The sequence below is a fragment of the Phalangium opilio genome, unplaced genomic scaffold, assembly GCF_054372755.1.
Source record: "Phalangium opilio isolate 3A_F unplaced genomic scaffold, DU_Popi_V2 ptg000523l_1, whole genome shotgun sequence".
Taxonomy (NCBI): Eukaryota; Metazoa; Arthropoda; class Arachnida; order Opiliones; family Phalangiidae; genus Phalangium; species Phalangium opilio.
The window spans coordinates 1,436,161-1,459,761 of NW_028324241.1; the positions used below are offsets into that span (position 1 = coordinate 1,436,161).

The window sequence follows — 23,601 nt, forward strand, 5'->3', positions numbered from 1 at the left end:
TTAACCTTTTTAACTCAAAGGACTTGTCGTTGCGGAGGGGGCCTGAGTTCGGTGTGACGGTTCCTTGGGTTCGCACTTGGTTCAGATCGTTACTTATCCCAATCCGTGAAGGTTTTGCCCGGCCGCTTCGCCCACGCCCAGGTGTTGCCTTGGCTCGCCCCCGCTATTGGCAACCCTCTAGGGGTCGCGCATACACTATTTGTTTGGGCCGTATGGCACTGTTGTGCTTGGAGAGAACTCCCCCGTCTCCTCGAGTCTTCTGCTGCCTTAATCCTTCCCTGTCACCGACCACCTTATGACTGGGCTCAACGTTGACGGTGTCCAGCTTCTGTCACCTGCTCAAGTGGCGTTTGTCGGGCCCACTGGCCGATCCCGTGTGCCATGACGGCGGTTCCGCGGGTTCAATTTGGAATATGATGGGGAGGGGCGCTGATAAGGCCCCCAGCTAAGTGTAGCGCCTAATCAAGGGTTGTGACATGCAATTATTATGAAAAATCTTCAGGATGACGATGAATATGAATGAAATGTTAGAGATTTGTCTAAAATCTAATCTTAAACAACACTAGAATATATAAACCCTATATTAAAGAGTATTCTCTAATCAACTTGTTGAGAATAACAGCTTTGAATAACTTTTCTTTCTTTCAGAATTTAGGGCAATAATTTTCGTGTGGCCATTTTTAAAGATGGCGTCGATAATTTCAACTTCGAGATATCTATTTTTTGTTGTTTATTACGTTAATGAAAATCATCTATTCAAAATAGGAATTTCAAAAAGATTTACATTTTTGAAATATATTTAGCATTTCCAGAAGTAATTTTCGAAGATGGCGCCCAAACTAACAGTAGCACGTCTTCAATATTCAAGTATGATGCTTAAACGGTCTTCATCATAATAATTACCAATTTTTATAATTTTTGAACCATATACAATATCTAAATGACATTGATGGCGGCCATTTTCCAACATGGCGGCCAAACTATCTGACAAATGGCTTCAATATTTTAGTATGAGGTTCACACAGCTCTCATTATAATACCTATCAATTTTCGTAATTTTCCAACAACATGGTGAAATATACTGTACATAGCATTTACGGCGGCCATTTTCCAATATGGCGACCAAACTATTGAATACAGAGCTGTAAAATTTTTCCATGATGTTCATGTGGGTCCAATCATTATGTGTACCAATTTTCATAATTTTTGAAGAAGAAAGTGGAATACATTGTAGCTGTAATTCCCGGCGGCCATTTTCCAAGATGGCGGCGAAAGCTCGCGCTCTACAGCAGGGGACTTTTAGTATATTTTTTGTTGGGTCAAAAACAACACATGTACCAATTTTCATCTTTATGTTCAAATGTTCTAGGTCAAACCCTAAAAGTCCTGGGCTATTATGTCTGTCTTAAAGAATAAGACAGAATATTTTTAAAATGAGGGTGAAGTGAAAAAATGTGTTTTATTTATTGTTTTACTAATTATAAGACCATTTCTGCATAAAGAAACATCCAGGAAATATCACCGAATTATTTTAAAATTCAAATTAGGGCCAGATTTTATGGACATATTTTAAATATGGACCTCTGACCGATCGCGTAACGCCTTGCCTTCTTGTTAACAAACTTCTCGTGACACGCTCCATGCCAAATGAAATTTATCGCGAGATTTAATAAAAGTTGATCGCGATGTGACAATCGTGGTGCGTGATATAGAGCGTGCAACGGAAATTTTGTACCTAATTTAATATTAAAATCATTCGGAGACTTTATTTCCTGGATGTTTCTTTATGCAGAATGGACTTATAATTAGAAGAAGAATCGATAAAAATCACTTTGTTTTCCTCTTTATCCTCCCTTTAAAGGCTAGGGGAGGTCCAGTAAAAAATCAAGCAACAATTAAAACTGAAAGTGACTGTCTTGTTTGTAATGAATAGTTCAATAAAGCACACGAACATTCTTCAATTTGAAACTCGAAGGAAATCTTGTTATTTGAAAATTTACGTCCAAATAATTTTATAGATATTTTTCAACTTTTAAAGATATTAAACGTTATTCGAAATATCTTTAAACAGGCTCGTTTTCTTTCCTTCACAATAAATAATTAAAACACAAAATGCCCTAATATCCCAATACCTCCCTAAGTTAGTGTTTTTGCCATAGAAAATAAACAAAAGGAGTAGCAGACCAGCATCGTAGAGACCAACTTCAAGTTTTTACTGTTCGGGCTCGTTTTAGCTGTTAGCTGTTATTTTCAGTTGTGATCATTGTTACCGGCTTTTATTTATTTTTAAATTAATTGTTAGGCTTTTCCATAGGTAGTTTTGAAGGTCAGTTGTGAAATTCGCCTTTGCCTATGCTTTGGTTGCGGTCGGCTTTATTATTAGGCCTCACCAGAGATAGATTTAATTTTAGAAGTAGGAATAGAATTCAGTCCGACTCATAGCCCAGTATAGAGTCCTTCCCTCCAACACATATTAAAAGGTTTAAAATTTCAGATTGGCTCACTTAAACTAGGTTTTTATGACGTTACTGACTGGGACGGCGAAAAATACGTTATTACTTTTTACCCCTGTCGCTATGATCTGCCTCTTCTCTCATAACCCACCGTCCCGAGGAAGGGGGTCCGGGACTTTGACGCGCGCCCAGATTACTCTGTTCCCTATTCCTACATCTAAAATAAAATCTTTCAATGGCCTGACATTTGCTCTAAACGCGGGAGGCTGAAGTTGTTTCTTATATGGAATAGTCGAATATGTCTATTTGAAGGGATCTCGTGAAGCGCATATACCATCATGAATGAGATTTTCACTAGGCTGCAATGAGTCGGGCTGAAGACCTAGACGTAATTAATATGAGTTCTAAATATTATGATATCATGGCCCAAATAACAATATTTTCAAACCGCTTCTTGTCTTTAAAAGACGCGAGTTTTCTCTTAAAGGGAGTGGGAAGTGGAAATTAAAGTGATTTTTTATTGATTCTTCTACTAATCATGAGACCAGTATGCATAATGAAAAATTCAGGAAATACCTCCCATTCAAATTAGGCTAAGATTTTAAGAATAGTTTTAAATAAGGAACTCCGACCAATCCCGTAACGCCGTGCCTTTTTGTTAACAAAATTCTCGTGGCACGCTCCATGTCTCGCGCCACAATTGTCACATCGCGCAAATTTGTTCAAATCTCTCGATAAATTGATTCAACACGGAGCGTGCCAAGAGAAAATTGTTGATAAAAAGGCAGGGCGCTACACGATTAGTCGGAGATCCTTATTTAAAATTATCCATGAAATTTCAAACTAATCATAGTTTAAAAATCGTTCGGTGTTATTTCTTGGATGTTTCACTGTCTTATGGAAAAATCAATAAAAAATTACTTTATTTTCCACTTCACCATCCCTTTAATGAACGTCTGATTTCTTTCAAAGTATTGCGCCACAAGACCAATCATATATATACGCATAAGGTGCCATAACATCTAACAAGCATTATTACGACAAAGATTCGATACTCGATTATGAATTATTGCCACTCTAACCAAGTTTGCCAGATTTTGAATAAAGGCTGATTACTCGTGACCTATTCATCCGAATTGAATTTGGTGAAAATTTTTCAAATATGAATCGACCCCAAGGAATCCGAAAATCGCATTTATATCGTCGAGAATCCAATATTTTCAAAGTAGATAATTTTGACATTACCGGTTTCCGGTATAAGTATGCAAAGGACAACTGTGAAACGGGTAAAATATGAAAGAGGAATGCAAAACTTTTATAACGCACTTTATTCCAGAGCGCTAGCTCTAATAGTTTTTGAAATAGAGTACAATATGTGCGAAAAACGCAACGCGCAGACTTCTTTAACAGTCTGTACCATTGGTCAATAGAAGCTTAGGTAACCTTACACCCCCCCTGCTAATAAGCCTAGAGAAATATAGTATAAAATAACGCGAGAAAAAAATCAGAATATCGCTTTCGAACTTTAGATCTCGTAACATCAAGATGGATCCTGAATCACTTCGCTGGAATTTGGATGAATTAGCTGTAAATAGGCCTTGGCCCCTAACTTCACTATACAAGTTTTATTTTTTCCTATGTGCCTATTTACACATCGACCCTGTTAATGTACCCTCAAGTTTACCCACTTTTATTACGAATGGCGGTTTAAATATAATTCAGACATTCCTTGATGTCATTGAATACATGAGAACCGTCCCTAGAACACCGGAAGACTGCGATACAATTGACCAACTAAACCACTTAAGTAACTTAATTCCTAGACCTTTAAATATTTCTTACGCCGAACGCATCGAAAGACGCCGGAATGAATTACTACCCACTAACCAGGAAGAATCCTTAATCAACGATTTCAACAATCCACAATACGATATAGAGATGGCGGCATTTTTGAATCAGGAATGTCAACAAAACGACCCCTTTGAGTACCTGTCTCTGAACTTCTCCGACTACCTACCCAGTGAACAAGAATCTCTCATGGACTCGGAAGAAGCCGAGGCCAATATGTACGATCAGTGGGGTGGCGGCTACCCCCCTTCACCCATTCAAGATTGCGAAATCTTGGAACAGAGCGAAAAATTCTATGAACAGTTTAATATGTATGGTAGAGAATTAGTTCTAAACATCACTGATAATCCCGTTGACAGTATAAGTAGTATTACAGAGCACGTGTTAAATGAGTACAGAGCAACAGATTATGTCCAAATAACATTGAGAAGCTTAGGTATAAATTGCAGGTCAGAATTAGATTTATCCTTTAAAAGACTAGACCAAGTAGATCCCTTTTTTCTCTTTGACCAACTAGCCGAACTGCTTTACGACGACGAAATTGAACATTTTTTTCAAGGACCTGTAAAAATAATATTCCATATAGTGAGAATTCCTGAAGGGTATGGCAGATCTAAGCGTCGTCATCTTAAACCCTTCGGTATTTTCTCAAGGGATCGACGGGGATTCTACGAATTCCATCCACTGATAATCTATGCTTAGCCCGAGGTCTTTGTGTAGCTGTTTCGCATCGTGACTACATGAACGACAAAAACAACAAAGAGTTACAAAGGATTTACAAGTACATATCAAAAACAGGCCCCCGTTTTACAAGGCAAAAGACAGCCGCTTTAGAGCTATGTCGTAAGGCGGGAGTCGCCCTAGACGAATGTGGTAGCCCCGATTCTTTTCAGAAATTTAAACTATACTTATCGGGTTACTCCATCTTTGTATATAAATTCGAAAATAGGGTACCCATTTTAATATTAGGCGAAAACGATCCTACAGACACCAGACCACGCCTCTTTCTACTTAACGAAAATAATCACTACAACGTTATTACAAATTTAAAGCCTTTTTTTAGTCACGAGTACTTTTGCGAGAAGTGTCTCACTCCCTACTGGCGTATTCAATCTCATAAATGCAACGACTGGTGCTTTAAATGTATGCGTCCCACTATTTGTCATGGCCGTGAAAAAACATGTGGGTCATGCTTGCGAAAATTCTGGGGCGACGACTGTTATAACAGTCATTTGATCCCAGCAGGTAACAAAAAACCTCTTTGTGAGAGGCTCTACCTTTGTAAAAATTGTTTTAAAACAATAGATTTCGCAAACCGCAAGACTAACCATACTTGTGGAGAAATGTATTGTCAAGTATGTGGAAAACATCAACCCAGCGATCATTTATGCTACATTCAAGTGATAAAGGACAAAAACCCCAGCGCTATCCCCTCGAAAAAACCTCGTCGTAATATACCTGAAATAATGTATGTTTTCTTTGATGTGGAATGCATACAGACTAAAATATGTCAGGAAAAGTTGGGGGCGTATGAACATCAAGCTATCTTATGCGTCAGTATCTCAGTTTGCGAAGATTGTATAGAAGAACAATCCCTAGATTTTAATTGCATCAAATGCAACCAATTTGGACCTCGCAAACAACGTTTCACTGGTGGAAAACCTATAGCTGCGTTCCTAGACTACTTAGTCAGCTTGTTCGACGTGAAGAAAGTCATTGTATTATCGCATTTTGGCAGCAATTATGACAACCAGCTATTAATTAGGGAAATAATTAACAGAGACGAGAAATTTGTACCTGAATCATTGAAAATTAACGGAACTCGAATTTTAGAGATGAAGCTATCAAGTCTATTATTCCTCGATTCGTACAATTTTATCCCCGTAGCTTTATCTAAGTTCCCCGCCACTTTCGGCCTCCCTAACGCCGCCAAGGGGTACTTTTCCCATTTTCTTTTCAACATAGTTGATCACGCGTTCGATATTGACAGACAGGAGGAGACAAACTACGTGTTAGAAAATACTTTACCACCTACAGAGGCTTACGGGTGCCAGTACTTTACCAGGAAAAACTTGGACTCCTTTATGAAATGGCATACCTCAGAAGTCAGTAAGGGCAAAGGCTTTAATTTTTTAAATGAGCTTTATTATTATTGCGAAAACGACACTCTACTCCTATTTTTAGGATGTTTAACTTTTCGGTCCCTCCTACTAAAAGTTACGAGCGTAGACCCATTTAATTGTGGATCAGTCACCCTGCCTGGTGTCTGTTCCTATGTGTATCGAAAACATTATCTCATTAGCATCATCCCAACAAACTATTACAGACTTGGTGAGAACCAGTCTTTAGGCGCCATTGAATGGCTTGAATGGACCTCTCACGAGAGAAATATTCCTATTCAATCCTCGTTCAGGGGCAAAGAGGTTAAAATCCAAACCCTAAAGGTAGACGGCTATTGTTCAATCAACAAAGAAGTGTTCGAATATATGGGATGCTATTATCATGGATGCAAAATACACTTTCCTATCAATAGAAACAAGATGTTACATGGTGACCCTACTGAAACGTTAAACACAAGATACACGAGAACTGAGAAGAAAATTAGCAAACTAGAGGCCCTCGGACACGCAGTCAATGTCAAATGGGAGTGTGAATGGGAACAAGACAAAACAAATAACCCCGAAATTAATGAATTTTTAAAACGGAACGACATCCGCGTTAAAACATCCAAAAGACTGAACCCTCGCGACGCTTTCTTCGGGAACGTTGCAGCGCCAACAAACTGTATCATAAAACAACGGGTACAGAAAAAATGCACTACGTGGATTTCACTAGCCTGTACCCTTTCGTCAACAAAACGGGAAAAATTCCTATCGGACATCCTAAAATTATACCTTTGACTTCCTTGAAGGGTGACCAACCTATTGAATTTGAAGTAACGTCTAGCGGTAGCGAATACGTGGATACAGCCTTAACAATGCTGTACACCAGAACTAAAATTGTAAATGAGGATGGAACCGCTTTAACAGCCACTGACGAGGTTGGACCCGTAAATAATTTCCAACACAGTCAATTTGAGCGTGTCGATTTGGAGCTGGGTGATTGCGCAACAACACCCGCTGCTAGTAACTACGCGTACACGGCTTTGCTTTCGGCTCTGACGTCATACGGTCCGGCGGCTAAAGAATCTCATTTGGGGGCTTCTTTGTTTTACAAAGATACAAGTGGAAGCATGGATTCGCTTACAGAAAATATGGGTTTTGTTAAACGACAGAAATTTACAGCATTATCCAAGGAAGTTGAGATGTATTCCAGCCTTTACGTAGACATGTTTAATATCCCTCGATATCTGATAAACGGCGTTTCTATGAAATTAAAATTACACAGAAGCAAACCTAATTTTTGTCTTACGGGTAAACTTCCCGCGGCAGGCACTGGTTATAAACCCGTCATCGTGGAAGCCATATTATACGTCTTAAAGTTGCAATTAGCCCCTAAAATTCTAATTGCTCATGAACAAGCCTTAAGTATTAAACCAGCCCAATATAGTTACACTAGAACGGAAACTAAAATATTTACAATCTCGCCTAATATCTTAAACACATCAATCGGAAACATCTACCTGGGTACCCAGCCCTCAAGGATTACAGTAGCTATTGTAAAGCATACTGCTTACAATGGAACATTGGATAGTAACCCTTTCGACATTGGAATGCCAATCATCTAGCAGCATTCATCAATTCCGAACAATACCCATCCAGAGCCTTAAGACCCAACTACAGTAAAAAGCAATTTGTCCGAAGCTATTACACTTTATTTTCGGGGTCAAACTGCCACTACAATGACAAGGGATGAAAATTGAAAAAATGTCTTTAATATTAGAACCTATACTTTTAAAGAAAATAAAATAACTTTTTTACTTTATATTATGGTCTTTATTCCTACAAAACCATCTTTTGTTATAAGCCTATACAATCAATCAATCAAATATTGACAGGTAAAGAGAGGAGATCGGGAAAAACCGACTCCTCCCCCGTGAGTGGCCGCCATCTTTGTTCGCTATAATGGCTGCACACTCTCTACCCTATCTCGAGACTCGTAGTTTCCCCCATTCTTGGCCCTCTCTACCTTATTTGTCCATGAAAAAGGGGTATGAATTTACTGTTAATATTTCTAATGATCGCATCAAATAGACCAGTTTTTTGTATTCCTGTTAATGAAATTATAGAGGTGGCATTCAATATTCCATTAGAAGCATTAACATAACATGTATGATTTTCCAAGGTGTTGACCATAATGCATTTACAGGGTTGCCACGGAATATTCAAAACCAAATTCCCTGACTTTTCCAGGTTTTCCCTGACCTTTTTCTAAGATTTTCCCTGACCTTTTTCTGAGATTTTCCCTGACCTTTTTCTGAGATTTTCCCTGACCTTTTAGGCCGAAAGTGTAAATGTTTACAGCACGTTTTAAGTGCTTATAATTAAATGAAGTCTCTACATTTAAGTTTTCCAATGTATTTTTCACACCAAAATGATTAAGAAACATTTTAACTCTAAATAATAGTCTAAGAGAGCATTTACTTTACAAAAACAATTCTAGACATTTTCAAGGATTAATCTAGAGTTTTCTGTGTTAAGAGAGGATGAGAAACTTTCATTACTCTTTCAATAAAGACTTATCCCCAGAAATTTTACCTTCTAAAATAAAATTCCCTGACTTTTCCCTGACCTTTTTGGCCCATTTTCAAATTCCCTGACTTTTCCAGGTTTTCCAGGTTCTCCCTGACCCGTGGCAACCCTGATTTATCATTGGGGTTTGGAGTGGTGCATTTGTCGGTCGTAGTTTCCTCGGTAGTTTGTTGAACAGCATCAATCCCCAATCTTTCAGCTAGAATTTCTGCGTCTGCTGGTCCATTTATTTCAGCTGTTTCACTTACATGCAAAGTTGGAGATTGTGAGAGCTGATTCCTTTTTTTCAGTCTTTCCAATCTCCCATTAGCCTTGAACTTTTGTTGATCATGTTTCCTTAACGGGAGTTTTTTGGAAGGAACAGCCAAGGGTCTAAGTCTGGGAGGGTAACTTAACTTATCTACAATAATAACTCTTATTATAAATGGTTTTAAATTAATATTATACGCTTAAAACATACCTGAATGTTCATATTTCGGTTGAAGGCGGTAATCCTCTAATTTAAAATGAAGGGAGCAGACAACCATGGACTTGGTGTGTGGTTTACCCATTTTTAAAGCTATATCCCATTGTTTCGACAATTTAACGTCGTGTGGAAATTTACACCCATACACGCTGCAGTATTTAACCATTGTTTAATTACGTTTAAATAAACAGCAAAACTGACAAAAAGTTAAAAACTAGCCTAATATCGAGCAGATAGTTGAGTTGTTGATTTAATTTTATAATTATCTTTGAGCAATTCAATTTAATTAACTTTAATTTAACCATGAGTATGTTGATTGCGTTTGTCATTAATGGTATCGCCGGGATTAAGTTACATTTAAACACCTGATTAAACTATCTAATCATCGACCATCCGTTAAGCCTTGGAACTCTACATTAGAAAACAACTTAACGCTTTGTATATCAAAGAAAAACTTAATGACTTACGTAAGATTTAAAAATAATATTAAAATTTATCTTCTTCCTTACGAAGATAGAAGGAATTATTTTAGAATAAATCAAATGCATTTTAAAATGAAAATTGATAAAATGTCTTTAATATTAGAACCTATACTTTTAAAGAAAATAAAATAACTTTTTTACTTTATATTATGGTCTTTATTCCTACAAAATCATCTTTTGTTATAAGCCTATACAATCAATCAATCAAATATTGACAGGTAAAGAGAGGAGACCGGGAAAAACCGACTCCTCCCCTTGAGTGGCCGCCATCTTGGATCCTTATACTGGCTGCACCCTCTCTTAGGATATTTTTGACACTCATGAAACTAAAACTTGGCATTTGATTTCATTCACCGCTCTATCAGCTTTGTTTGGAATAAGTAAAGTTCAGACCTCAAATCATTTTAAATTAACTCTTACGCAGTTCCCAAGCTTGTTAAAACCCGTGAAAAAAAATGCAAATAAATAATGAACCCAAGACTCCTGAAATTTTGTAAAACAATTTTATTTAAAAAATTTGTGAGATTCTATCACATTTTAAGGAACTGAAAAATATCACTTCAGCCTTATTTGCGCCCTTACATTCCGTCCTTGTAATTTGTAATCTTGGTAAAAGATTGTTTATAAATTTTTGGTCTTAGGCACATCAATAACAAAACAATCATCTTCCAGTTTAGAATAAATTACAAAATGACAACTTTGAAGTCCTTAAAGGGCCCAACTAAGTTGCACTTGCCCATAATACATTTGTTAGGGTTTCAAAGAAAATGTTCCGTCCTTCTTGATTACGTAAGGAGTTTTCTTGAGGACTGTTTCTAAGTTTCCTTTTTCACCAATGACTGGACACTTCATTTCGACCAAATTATCGTTGACAAAACCATCAGGGGAAGACCCCAAGAATGGATAAGAAGGGTTGACTTCAAAACCAATCTTCGGTACTTTTAAATTAGACTTTTTTAAAGCAACAAGTGTTTTTTTCCTTTATAATTCCATACTGTGTGAATTCATTTCCCTTAAAGTTTGACTGAAGAGCTTTTCAAATTTTTTCAGTAGGATCTTTTTGAAAATATGTGTAATACTCGTAGCAATTTTGACAAGAGAGAGAGCAACAGGTACTAAACAAAACGAAAACAGTATTACCAATTTTTATACTCATGTTATGACCAAGGCTTAAGAGTTTACATAACTAATCTGGTTAATATTAGGGTGATTAGGTTTTCAACACTTACCATTTTTGAAAATAATCTCTTCTGAAAATTGTGGTTCATCCATTGCAAGAAATTTCGAGTACTAATTTTCATTTGGCACTGAGTTATAAGTTTAAACGTCAAATACACTGCCGCTGATGCTACAGGTCTCAGGCCTGCCATTTTTGTTTCCCTTAGATCAAGCTTCGCGTTTTCTCCGCACGGTGGCACTAGTGAAACTTTTCGTTCTAGGCGCGGAATCTAAAAGCCCTGAACTAGGAAAATTTTGGTCCAAATGGTAATTTCATTGAGTTGTGAAAATTACCACTAGAGTGGCCTTTGCGTTAACCTGCCTATTGGGGTACGTGGGACACTTTTGAAACATTGGGACGGACGGACAGTTACCAAGTTTATCACTCGATGGTGTCGCCATCTCGAAGCCTAGATAAGAAATGTATAAATACATGTATTCTTGAAATCAGTCAAATTTCCCGCCTTTTCTTTTAGTTCCCTTGGTTGCACCAGGATGGCGTCACAAGCGCGTGATACAGTTAATCGGGTTATATCCTAGCGGATGAAAGGCCACTCTAGTGGTAATTTTCTCAACTCAATGGGTAATTTAGTCCAGTTTAAAAAGATCCATATTTCCCACCCTGGTCCGACATGAGCGAGGGACGTGACGTCATGCGAGACTGCGCAGTGCGAATTTACTTTCGTCATGGCAAAAATTTGCTCCAAAAAAGAGCCATCTAACGGTTACTAATCGCAAATTCAAAATGTCACATAAAAAATGCTTCTGTTGTACATTCAAGGCAGTGATGTGCGTGAGGATATTTGTTTTCACGCTTAGAGGATAGGTAACTCCCTATCTCCGACGGCAGCTTATTCGATATATAATCTTTTCCAGCGTTGGTTGTCAGCACGCGCAAACCCAGATTTCTATGTTGGAGCGGCTAAATTGTGATCACTAACGTAGGTTTGTGCGTGCAGACAACAGACAATGCAATTACTGATTTACAGGATTTAAAACGTCGAGACATTAAATCCTAAATATCAGTATTTTTTTCGTCTTTTGTCTCGAATTATTTCTTTCGTGTGTTGTCAGCACGCTTAAAACTAGGTTATAGATTATTGGTACCATTTATACCAGGAGGCCAGGCTACTTGGTGTACAAAGTGCCGCACCAAGTAGCATTTCTTCCTTTTGTAAAAGGTATCTATTCTCCTAGTCTGAAAACTATGTATACATCTAGGTCACGTGAATAAGAGACGACGCAACATTCCAACAAGATGGCCAAGACTATAAGGTTTATTTTATAAAATCAACTATTCTAGGTTCTTTAATGTATGGTCTTTGTTTCTTTTTGATGCTTCCGCTTTCTCCTTCTTAAAGAGTTAGTGCCATAATTTTCGTCATCCACAAACTTAAAATGCGAAAAAATCCTTGAAAATCTAGTTTATTATGATATGTTTTACTTTTTAATTTGGTTTCGTAGCAATTTATAAAATTGCAATTAAAGAATTGTTTGGAAAAGGAAAGGCCTAGTTAAAATTTTGTTTCGCTTGATGATGTTAGTAAGGACAAATTTTCTCTCTAGATATGTCTCACGTGACGCAGGTTAGTGCAGTGTCGTCGCGTTAAGCATTTGCTCGGCATTGGTATACTCGGGAGTCTCGAGCGCGCGCGCTTGGCTTTTCCGCGAGATGCCGTGAGTGACGTAGCAAGGAGAAAAACCCGCCAAAAATCTTCTGCGCAAATTTGCTTTTGCCCCCCAAATTTCAAAATAAACCTCTCCGAGTCCGGACACAATTAAGAGATTTTTCTTAAAAAATTAAAAATAATGGATATGAAAAATTTTATTCGGCAGTAATTTACCTTAATTCTAGTTAAATCGTTTTCAGAAACTTTTTATCTAAAATCTTTTTAAACATAACAAATCACTAGTAAATTGTACTAGTGATTTCACTGATTCATGCAGGGAATTGAACGATTCACCATTGATTTCACTGGTTTGTGCAGGGATTTGAACGATACACTAGCGATTTCACTGGTTTGTTCAGGGATTCGAACGATACACTAGCGATTTCACTGATTAGTGCCGGAATTTGAACGATTATTTAGTGTTTTCACTGATCTTTGCAGGGATTTGAACGATTTACTAGTGATTCCACTGACTTGTGCAGGGATTTGAACGATTTACTAGTGATTGGACGGATTTGTGCAAGGATTTTAACGATTTACTAGTGATTTAAGTGATTCGTGCAGGGATTTGACCGTTTTACTAGTGTTTTCGCTGATTTGTGCAGGGATTTGAACGATTTGCTAGTGATTTCACTGATTTTTATAGTGATTTGAAAGATTTACTAGTGATTGCACCGATTTGTGCACGGATTTGAACGATTTACTAGTTATTTCACAGATTCTTGCAGGGATTTGACCGTTTTACTAGTGATTTCACTGATTTGTGCAGGTATTTGAACGATTTACTAGTGATTTCACCGATTTGTGCAGGGATTCGAACGATTTATTAGTGATTGCACTGATTTGTGCAGGTATTTGAACGGTTTACTAGTGATTGCACTGATTTTTGCAGGGATTTGACCGTTTTACTAGTGACTTCACTGATTTGTGCATGGATTTGAACAATTTACTAGTGATTTCACAACTTGTGCAAGGATTTGATCGATTTACTAGTAAATACTCAGCCGGAGAAAGGTGCAGATATTTATTCCCTATGAAATGGTTGAACGCCATGTTTTTTTTGCGAATTTTAATCTTCGATAGATATACCTGATTGGCACTGACAGTATTGACTAAGGCCTCTGACCGCGTCATTCAGTGGGTTGAAGCGCACTACTGAAACCGGGGTATGGTAAGATTTATGTCCTGTACTGCCAGAGTAAGGTTTACATTTCAATAAGATAAAAACTAAAATTCCACTTATCGCTGTCTTCGTAATTAGAGCAGAAAGAGAGTCCATGACCCAACCATATTTGAAAGTATTATTTTCGACATTTTCATCAATAACGAATGATATATGACCAATTAACTCTTAGCTAGAATATTTTCTTTAACTAGTAATATTATATCATGATTTTGGCGTTTATTGCAAAGTAAACCAAATCCAATTTCCAAAATCACGGGGTAAGTGCAAATTACAAGAACATTAAGTGTAGCATTAAAAGGTAATCAAATAGAGTTAATAGTTCGAGATAATTAAAGGGACGAACAAAGATTTATTGTTTGAGAAAATCGAAGCTAATGTATATAGTTTAAATCTTACTTTAGCTTTTATCAGCGCGTGAGACTTGAGAGCAAATTTGGTTCAAAGGCTATTATTTCAACTAGAACATTGATTTAGTTTGGCAAATCTTTCAGAAAAAGCTGGTTCTATATGTTTTAACATAGACTGTGTGTTAGATGGTAATAATTCTTATCATGGATTCTACAACTTTAAAGAAAGTTGTCTTGCTATTCGTAAGTACTCCCGTTATGTTTCAAATTATCTGTATAGGAATGTAGACACTAAGGTATTTTTCTCGCTTCGCAAGTTCGTTTGCTTTCCCCGCGAGAGTTACGTACACAACAAATTCGTTCGCACGCTTGTAACGCCTAATATTCTAAAACCTTATTTGAAATGAAAACCTTCAAACTATGCCCCTCAACTTGCTAAACTTTCGGGGCTTGCGAGTTATCTTGAGGTGGAATGGCTTCTGCATGTAGTGACGAAAGGTATGGGCTTAAATTTCATTATGAAATAAACATTCCGAGGGGATACTTCGTACAAGTTTCCATTTATTATACTCAAAAACAAACTCCGTCTCAATCGAGACATTTAAAGGTACTCCCTACTATTTTACAAGGATTAATCAAGATTATATACACATATTTACAAATTTATAGTGCATGGCACTTTACACTCACTGTGGTTTATCATTTTGGCGCGTTCACTGTATAGTTGGATCGCATTGGGCCAAAGCCTTTCTATAAATTCCCCAGGCGGCACAGGTTTACGTCTGGAGCATTCTGCAAGGTGCAAGTTTGGAGTTGATGAACCTTGGCAATTACACGGACGAAGTATTGGGATAAGGGAGAGTAATAGTGAACGCCATATACTACCACCTGTCTGTTAAAAACTTTGAAAGAAACTTATATTCATTTTATTGGGAACCTAAAGATTTAGCATCGCGTTAGATTAAGCTATGGTAAAAGGCGAGCACCGCTATACAGGGTGTTTCTGGAAAGTCTGGCACAAATTAACAGGCATGTTCCTTGGGTCAAAAGGAGTCCGAAAGGTCCTATGACGTTTTGCGGTAAAGCGCTCCGTTGCGACGTTATTGGCTCTCAAAAGTAGGCTGAAAAACAAGGAGATTTTGCAGAATTATAGCACTAGTATTGTGGTTTTGACCCAATTGTTTTCGATTATTGAGCATAAGGCAATGATCGAAATAAGTTCAAACCTAGTGGAAGACCGTGAACGTGTTAAACGGCCAAAAACGTTAATCCCTTTTATTAATGATTGTAATTAAAGGTAAGGAAAGTAGCTCAGATATCGGTTACTTGTTTGTTCAGATGTACTGGTAACTGACCAGTCTTTTATTCTTTTTTTCAATTAGACACATTACTTTTACAATAATTCGAATGAACCCCTTAAATTTTACAATAAATCGAATCGATTCCATTAATTTTACAATAATTTGAATCGAACTCCATTACTTTTACAATAATTCGAATCGAACCCCATTACTTTTACAATAATTTGAATCGAACCCCATCGAACTCAAGAATGGTCCAAGAAGCGTTCGAAAATCTATGCAACTTTGGTTTTATTCTATCAGAGGTGGTCCCGACTCGGACACATTCTCAACTATTTCAGTTTTCAATAAACATTGAACTTTTGGGAAATATTTGAATGTTATATAAAATTAAGAAGGTATGCAATATTGCACGTCGCACTTAATGGTCCAAGAAGCGTTCGAAAATCTATACAACTTTGGTTTTGTTCTATCAATAGTGGTCCCGACTCGGACACATTCTCAAATATTTCAGTTTTCAATATACATTGAACTTTTGGAAAATATTTGAAGGTTATATAAAATTAAGAGGGTATGCAATATTGCATGTCGCACTCAAGAATGGTCCAAGAAACCTTCGAAAATCTATGCAACTTTGGTTTTATTCTATCAGTAGTGGCCCCGACTCGGACACATTCTCAACTATTTCAGTTTTCAATGTACATTGAACTTTTGCAAAATATTTGAATGTTATATAAAATTAAGAGGGTATGCAATATTGCAAGTCGCACTCAAGAATGGTCCAAGAAGCGTTCGAAAATCTATACAACATTGCACGTCGCACTTAAGAATGGTCCAAGAAGCGTTCGAAAATCTATGCAACTTTGGTTTTATTCTATCAGTAGTGGCCCCGACTCGGACACATTCTCAACTATTTCAGTTTTCAATGTACATTGAACTTTTGGGAAATATTTGAATGTTATATAAAATTAAGAGGGTATGCAATATTGCACGTCGCACTCAAGAATTGTCCAAGAAGCGTTCGAAAATCTATGCAACTTTGGTTTTATTCTATCAGAGGTGGTTAATTAGGACCATAAGCTCTTTCGATTCTGAAATTTTCAGCTTGGTCATATTTAGTTCCTTTCTTTGGCCAAAAAATGCATATTTACTCTGTACTAATGGTGGAACCAATTTTTTTTTAAACTCAATGAAACTGAAATATCAATCAATCATCTACTGAAAGAGGTATTAACCTATTTTTTTCAAAAGAAGGTTAATAAGGATTAGATGGCTGGCTGTTTCAAACAAGATTTTCAATCATGAAGAGAATATTTTGTTAATTTTAGTCAAATTTAGATAATCGGTAATCGAGTTGATATGAATAAAGCCCTTTTTGCTCATCTCTATTTTAAACTTTAATCACAGATTTCGCTTACCATTTCACAAGCATAATAAACACTACTGAAGGGCACAAATCTATCTGTGATCAATAACGGTGACCAATATAGCAATTTGCCCAATTAATCGGTTTGATCTTCATTTGCACATTTCTATTCGTTAATTTGAAATGTTGCGAGCAATTTAAATGGAATATAAGTAGATATCTCTTGATATCTCTTTCAGTAGAGAAAAAAAATTGGTATTGGTATTTCAATTAAGCTTAGATATCAACATCGGTTAATTTACGATATAGGCTTATGATGGAGGTCTGTTTAAAAGATTAAATCGTTACTTTAAGTGTCACTGGAAAGTATCTACCTCCAAAATGTCCTCGTCACAGGATATCCGAGGGTCAATTTCTTATATCATTGATATGTGATAATCTGAAGAAGGCTCAATATAACTCAGTCAACTTTTGGCAAGGCCTAATACCGTTTTGCTTGACTGCCTGTCGCCGTCAAATTCCTTTTAAAGCATAGATCATATAGTGTCCACCTTTTATTTTCATTTCGCAACACACGTTGGATTCGTAAACCTCGACGCGCACCACGATTAGAAGCATTAAAATGCAAAAACAACACACTGACTGCACACATTTTTAGAAAATAACATTTCTCTCTACAGCTGTTTTCGGGGCTGAACGAGCGAACGAAAAAAGACGGCGATAAAGAAAAAGCCTCCGGCCCGTTAAAGGGGGTAGTTTCGAGGGAACAACATTCAAATGCAAGGCACGTCCCATCAACAAACAACATTGAATTCGTAAATACGGACGTTTTACGCAATTATAATATTGAAATTTGATACTATTAAGTAATATTTAAGAAAACAAAGCACTACTTTCAAAGTCTAAACTTTAAAAGTACGACGATACGAGAAGGCGAAGTAACGGGCAACGAGAGGTAAACATTTTTTTAATCGGCAAAAATTAACGGTAAGCCAAGGCTTAGGTGCAATTTCACCGCCTTAAAAAAAGTGCCAAGTTTAGAAATAGATTGTGGAACAATAAAAAGGTGAAAAATTATGATATTAGGCTTATATTAAAGCTTGAAACCTACTTTATATTATATTTAAAATCCATCCATGAGCAAATCCTCCAAAAATATGAAAATGACAACGAAAAAGGACCCACTCTCAAATTTTTTTCCCCTTAAAAAAATGGCGGCGACAAACGAGGTAATATTGTCACGGCGGCAATATTAAAGCAGTCTTATCTCACTATCGACAGCCCATTTCCACCAAAAGGCATTAAGAAAAAACAATCGGATTATTATGATGCAACTATACGTAGAATAAGGCCAATATTGGTCGCGCTGATATCTACTAATAAAACAGTGTATCCATGCTAAAATATCGCAGATTGGGGTAGTTTTTAAAATTTTAAATTAAACATACTTAAAATTAATTTTTCTTAATAACAAGAAAAATGATCCTAGATTATAGTTTAAAGTTTAATTTAAAACCGTTCCCAAAACTAACCAACGTATAGTTTTTCTAAGTCACGAGACACCAATTTGTTTTTTTCGAAACATTTCCTATGTTATTTCTATGGGAAAAATTCCAGTTTTTCATCAAAAGGTGTGATTAGTTTTATTGAAATGAAAACCACCCTTAGCAACTTTATTTTTTATAAAATAAACTAATTAATGGATCTCTTTGAAATTTTAACCACATATTAAGGGCCCAAATTGTAGTTCTGTGGAATTATTTCAAAACAGTTAATACAATACGAAAAAAACTACATCCAAACAAAAAACTCTCCTTATACATTAAGAGCAGTATGAAGTCTTATCTAAGAGAGCGACCGTTCTCTCAGAATTTAAATGTTCTTTCCATTTTCTCATCGATCAGAATTTGGCAGGGTTTATTCTTTTTGCTTTCATCCTGTATTGATTTCACGTGCACCGCAATACTCATTTCATCTTCCAAAACATAATCCTGAAATCTATTTTATTGTGTTTAGTTCCATCTTCTCACACATCTTTATAATTTTGGTAACATTGTTACCAGAATTGGAAATCTTTTGGCTCTTTTTGTTGGCTGAGTTTCCTTTTCATTATGTTCACATTCATTAGGGTTACCTTTTTTCCTCTTGTTTTTCGAGTGACCATGTTTGACCTTAGCTGGTAGAGCACACACTAAATGGGTTAACGGTTTGCATTTCCTTTTGTATTTTGAAATAAGGCTTGACATCCAACTAGCCTTGAACAACATAGAAAGTGTGAACAAAATCCATGATCTTGATAAAAATGAAATTAAAACAATATTATTCACTTACATATTCTGGTCCAAGTTTGCTTCGGTCCACCAAAAACCGGTGTTGTCGCACCAAAGCACTTGCTACTCTTGTATATTCGTTGTGTGTTGGCTATCTTGAAAATTGTAAATATAATTAGTAAATTTTTTGTTGGAAAGAATGATTTTAAGGAGATAAACGTTTCAGGTTCTTTACTTACAGCCAGAAGCGCATGACATACGAAGTGATTTTCTAGACTCTTTGGTAGACCCGTCTCATACGGAAAGATTTTTATTTGAGTCGGCACTAGCCACCTATGGGGGGATACTGACAAGAACTGCATCGATTTATTAGGGTTGCCGTCTGGCGAGAATAAGGGGAACTATTTCTAGGCGGTGACATATGCGTACGCACCTACAAAATCCACCCGAACCCCACCCGCTTGGATTTCTCGGCGCGAGAGGAAAAATAAAGTTGGAAAGGGGGCTGACATCCACCCCTTGATGTTAAAAGCTTTCCGTATAAGACGGCCGCTACGTTATGCATAATAGAAAATCACTTCGTATGTCATGCGCTTCTGTTACAGCGTATAGCGGCTTAAGTCTTCGTATAATATACGAACCATTTCAGCTTTGTATTTAACACTAAAAACGATCGGATTTTTGTATATAATTGGGTAATTTAGGCACGTTATATGAGAGTGGAACTCTACGGTCTTTTTGAGGTTGGTGGGTTTCTTAGTCAGTGTGTTGATGATCATCAGTTATTTCGGCAATTGGACTACTCAAGTTGTCAGTGACACTAATTAAGGGATATCAGTATTTACCGAAAGGAACAATAAGATATATTTATGTCTTACCTAGAAGATGTGGATGGAGACCTATCCTTTTCGTTAGATTTGCCAACCACGATCAGTTGACATCCATCGAGGGGACTCTCTTCAGAATCACTATCTATGTCGATAAACTGATTCCACTTTTCAGAATGTATCTGAATGACAGTGAAATCCATTTTGAAAGTGGTTTTAATCTTCTGCGTTAGGTTTTAAATTGTGAATGGCTCAGCTAGGTTGATTTCTTTCGTCGAATTTCAAGCAATAGCTTCTAGTAGCCTAATTTTTATACAATATGAAAAAGTAATTTTTGGCTAAAATGAATTTTAAGAATGTTAATTTGTATTTACATCTTTGTGTAGTACAATTTAAGAACAACTAAATACAAAGGTTATACCTTAAACTGATATACATTTTGGAATTAAAATTAGAAGCATTCATAGTGGAATAGTCTTCTTGGTCGCCGGGTTGAATTATTTTCCATATTTTAGTGTCTTTAACTTGGTTAGCATTTAAATGAGTGCAAAATGTTTCTGCGCAAAATACCTTGCCAGATACAATCCAAATTTCATCAATTTTTAGAATATGCGCAATTTTTATAAACATGGGAATCTCTTCACCATGAACTAAATTAGTAGTTATAAATGAACATGGTTTGTACGAAACTGATTTAAATCTAATTCCTTTGGCTTTGCAAATTCTTAGGTTTTCTGTATCTACATTAAGATAATTGCACTCTAATTTTTAATTTTAAATCATATGATAATTAGGAAAATAATACACTTTGAACGTTTTTTTGTTGGTTGTCATCTTGAAGACCGCTTCCTTCAGTCAAATCGTGGCACTGGATATACTGATGTCGTTCGGCTATAGTTTTGGCAATATTCGTAAAATTGCGACTTCAGATTTTGCTGCTTAGCTTCGAATATAAAGCATGCCAGTCTCTTTAGAGGTCCATATTTTATGATTAAACGAGGATAGTGGACTAGGTAATGCACTTTAGGGGTGAATTTATCTGGAGCCAACAACTTAAGTTTGCAGTAAAACTCTTCAATTAAATCACTAGCGTTCCCTAACCAAAGTCTATTTATAACTGGGGCAACCACTATATTTAGTATTTCCCTCAATTTTAAATAAATATCCCAGTGAGCATTCCCTTCAGGAACAAGAGGACCAAATAAAAATGGAAACATGTAAAACAAAGAGAATTTCTGAGCCGCAGAGCCTATTAAATTGTTATGCTTAAAAATCATGGCCTTTGTAAAGATGCCAGATTTGTTCACCATGTCTTCAGATCCACAGGGAAAACCAGATAATATGTCATTCATTTGGTCAAAAGTGAAAATATTGGCTGTGATAAGACCAGCTTAAACTAGTTTCATGATGAGAGGTACCACTTCTTCATATATATCATGCATAATGTCAGGAGGAAAGGTTTCCATAACTTGAAATCCTGGGACTTCCAGAAAAGGCGATTTCCCCTTTACCCCATAAATGGTTTTCTAGAACTGATTAATATGATATAAATGGCCAGCATCATTGCGTAAAGTACAATCTGATTCCCTACACTTTTCAGAAATAGTTTCCCTCGTTGCCATACATTGACGGCAAATCCTTCCTTTTGAGAAGTTTTGCTGGAAACCCGCTAATAGGTGTGATGAAAGGTTGTCCCCGGATATTCAGGCTAAAGAACCTTTGACAACTACGCCTCTTTATTTTACATAAATTCCTTGAGTTTGCAGTTTGATCAAATCTTGAATCAGAGGCTCGATTATAGGTTTATAACCATATATCTTATTTGCAACGTGTTTATAAGGTGCAACGATGGCTAAATAAATATTACTTAAATCTTGTAGGTAAATTGCCAAGAACAAAATAAAATACGGAAATTTTATGCTTCCCTCTCTTTGAGCCAATTGGATTCCCTAGCTCTAACTCATAAGTATATAAATGTATTAGTAACAACGAATTTTCACCTTTATAACAATGGTGATTTAGAAATATATCTTCATCATTAAAATCAGAAAGGATGTTAGAACGTTTTTCTCCCCGTCCAGTGCTTTTCTGGATTTCTTCCCATATGTCATTGCATATTAATAGCCTCTGAAATAGGGGCAAAATACTTATATACTGAAAAGAATCCCGATAGTTCTTCCTAGAGTGGGATATAGACCGAGTTGGGAAAGGTAAAGCCCCGCCCATTGACATGCACGGTAACCACTGGATGTTTTACTTCCAACAGTATCAGGTAGATGGCGGGAAAATTTGGTCTTTGGCGCGAAATTTAAAATACTTCGTTTTTAGAACATTGGTGTTACAAAAGACATTGTTGGTTGAAATTGTAATAAAAAACTGAAAATTGGTGTTATTTTATAGATTGTGAAAAATATTACCTCCATTTTTTAAACGCGACTTACGAGTTGTTTATTACTAAAGAATAAAGTTGAATATATTCAAGTTCAAGAGTTTTTCTTTATTCAATTTAAAGTCAAGGGAGTAGGTTGAATTTAAATTTTCAATTTAAAATTTACTATGACTTGTAAATGCGCATTCCCGCCTTGCACAAACACAGAAAAGGATGTTTATTTATTTTATTTTCCAAATAATCATGACCTAGACATCAATGGTTTAAATTTTTCGGTAGAAATAGCAATGATGCCTTAAGTGGAAAATATCGGCACTTGCGTCTTTGTAAGGTAATGTCTTGTTTTATTAATGAATGAATAATAGTTATCTAATAACCACTTTGTTTGAAGGATCATTTTTCTCCGAATTGCTTTGGCACAAATGGTAGAAAACTCCCAAATGCAGTTCCTACAATTGGAGCACCAAACCCAATTCAAAAAGAAGTATCCATGTCTGAGAGGAATAAAAGAAAAAACACCGGAAATGATATGGTAAGTTTAGATTTAATAACATCGCAATATTGTTTGGTATCAGGGATGTTTTAGTTATTTATTGCAATTAATCCCAGGACGAGATGGAAAGACTTTCTTAAGTGCGGCGTTTGGAATCAATTGATGTGGCCAAAAATGTAAATAATCACGATTATGAAACAGATTGAATTTATGTTAAACCTTTTGGCGTTGGTCTAAACTTAGCATTAATATGTTAAAGGCGTCTGTTGACAATTCACGAAAGTGCCACATCGAAACACAGACAGAAACGTTTTCTGATGAGTCAAAGAATGCCTCTAAAAACCTGAAAATAATTATAAAAGATTTGAAGACTTCAATAGCGGAATTGTCACAGAAGAATACAGACCTTGAAAAACAGCACGCTAAACTACTTTCGGAACACGAAAGATCGAGGTACCAATTAGATAAAGTAATGACGGCCTTTGGCAAACTCTTCACTGCGGATCAAATAAATCACGTTGTAGAACAGCGCAAACGATGCAAACAGTGGTCCTCTCAAGCCATACAATCGTCGTTACAACTTCTATACAATAT

General features: G+C 36.4%; 1 protein-coding gene and 1 long non-coding RNA gene across 2 annotated transcripts; one reads left to right on the forward strand and one right to left on the reverse strand.

The window, feature by feature from the left end:
- Window positions 1-8,994: 8,994 nt before the first annotated feature.
- Window positions 8,995-9,658, reverse strand: LOC149589191 (uncharacterized). The gene is made up of 2 exons (XM_089861891.1): window positions 9,453-9,658; window positions 8,995-9,392 (listed from the first exon to the last, which is right to left on the reverse strand). The coding sequence occupies exons 1-2, from the start codon at window positions 9,622-9,624 to the stop codon at window positions 8,995-8,997; spliced, it is 570 nt and encodes a 189-aa protein (XP_089718017.1). The 5' UTR covers window positions 9,625-9,658.
- A 10,786-nt stretch (window positions 9,659-20,444) lies between these two features.
- LOC149589192 (uncharacterized) lies at window positions 20,445-23,184 on the forward strand. Its single transcript, XR_016379740.1, has 4 exons — window positions 20,445-20,452; window positions 22,794-22,845; window positions 22,906-23,046; window positions 23,124-23,184. It is a non-coding gene; the product is annotated as an uncharacterized LOC149589192 (long non-coding RNA).
- Window positions 23,185-23,601: the final 417 nt, after the last annotated feature.

What these genes read in the sequence shown, in the direction of transcription:
- LOC149589191 (XM_089861891.1), bottom strand. Translation starts at nt 9,624, where the DNA reads ATGGTTAAATACTGCAGCGTGTATGGGTGTAAATTTCCACACGACGTT. An exon ending in ACCGAAATATGAACATTCAG is followed by an intron (nt 9,393 to 9,452) that starts GTATGTTTTAAG and finishes TTATTATTGTAG; the next exon opens with ATAAGTTAAGTTACCCTCCC.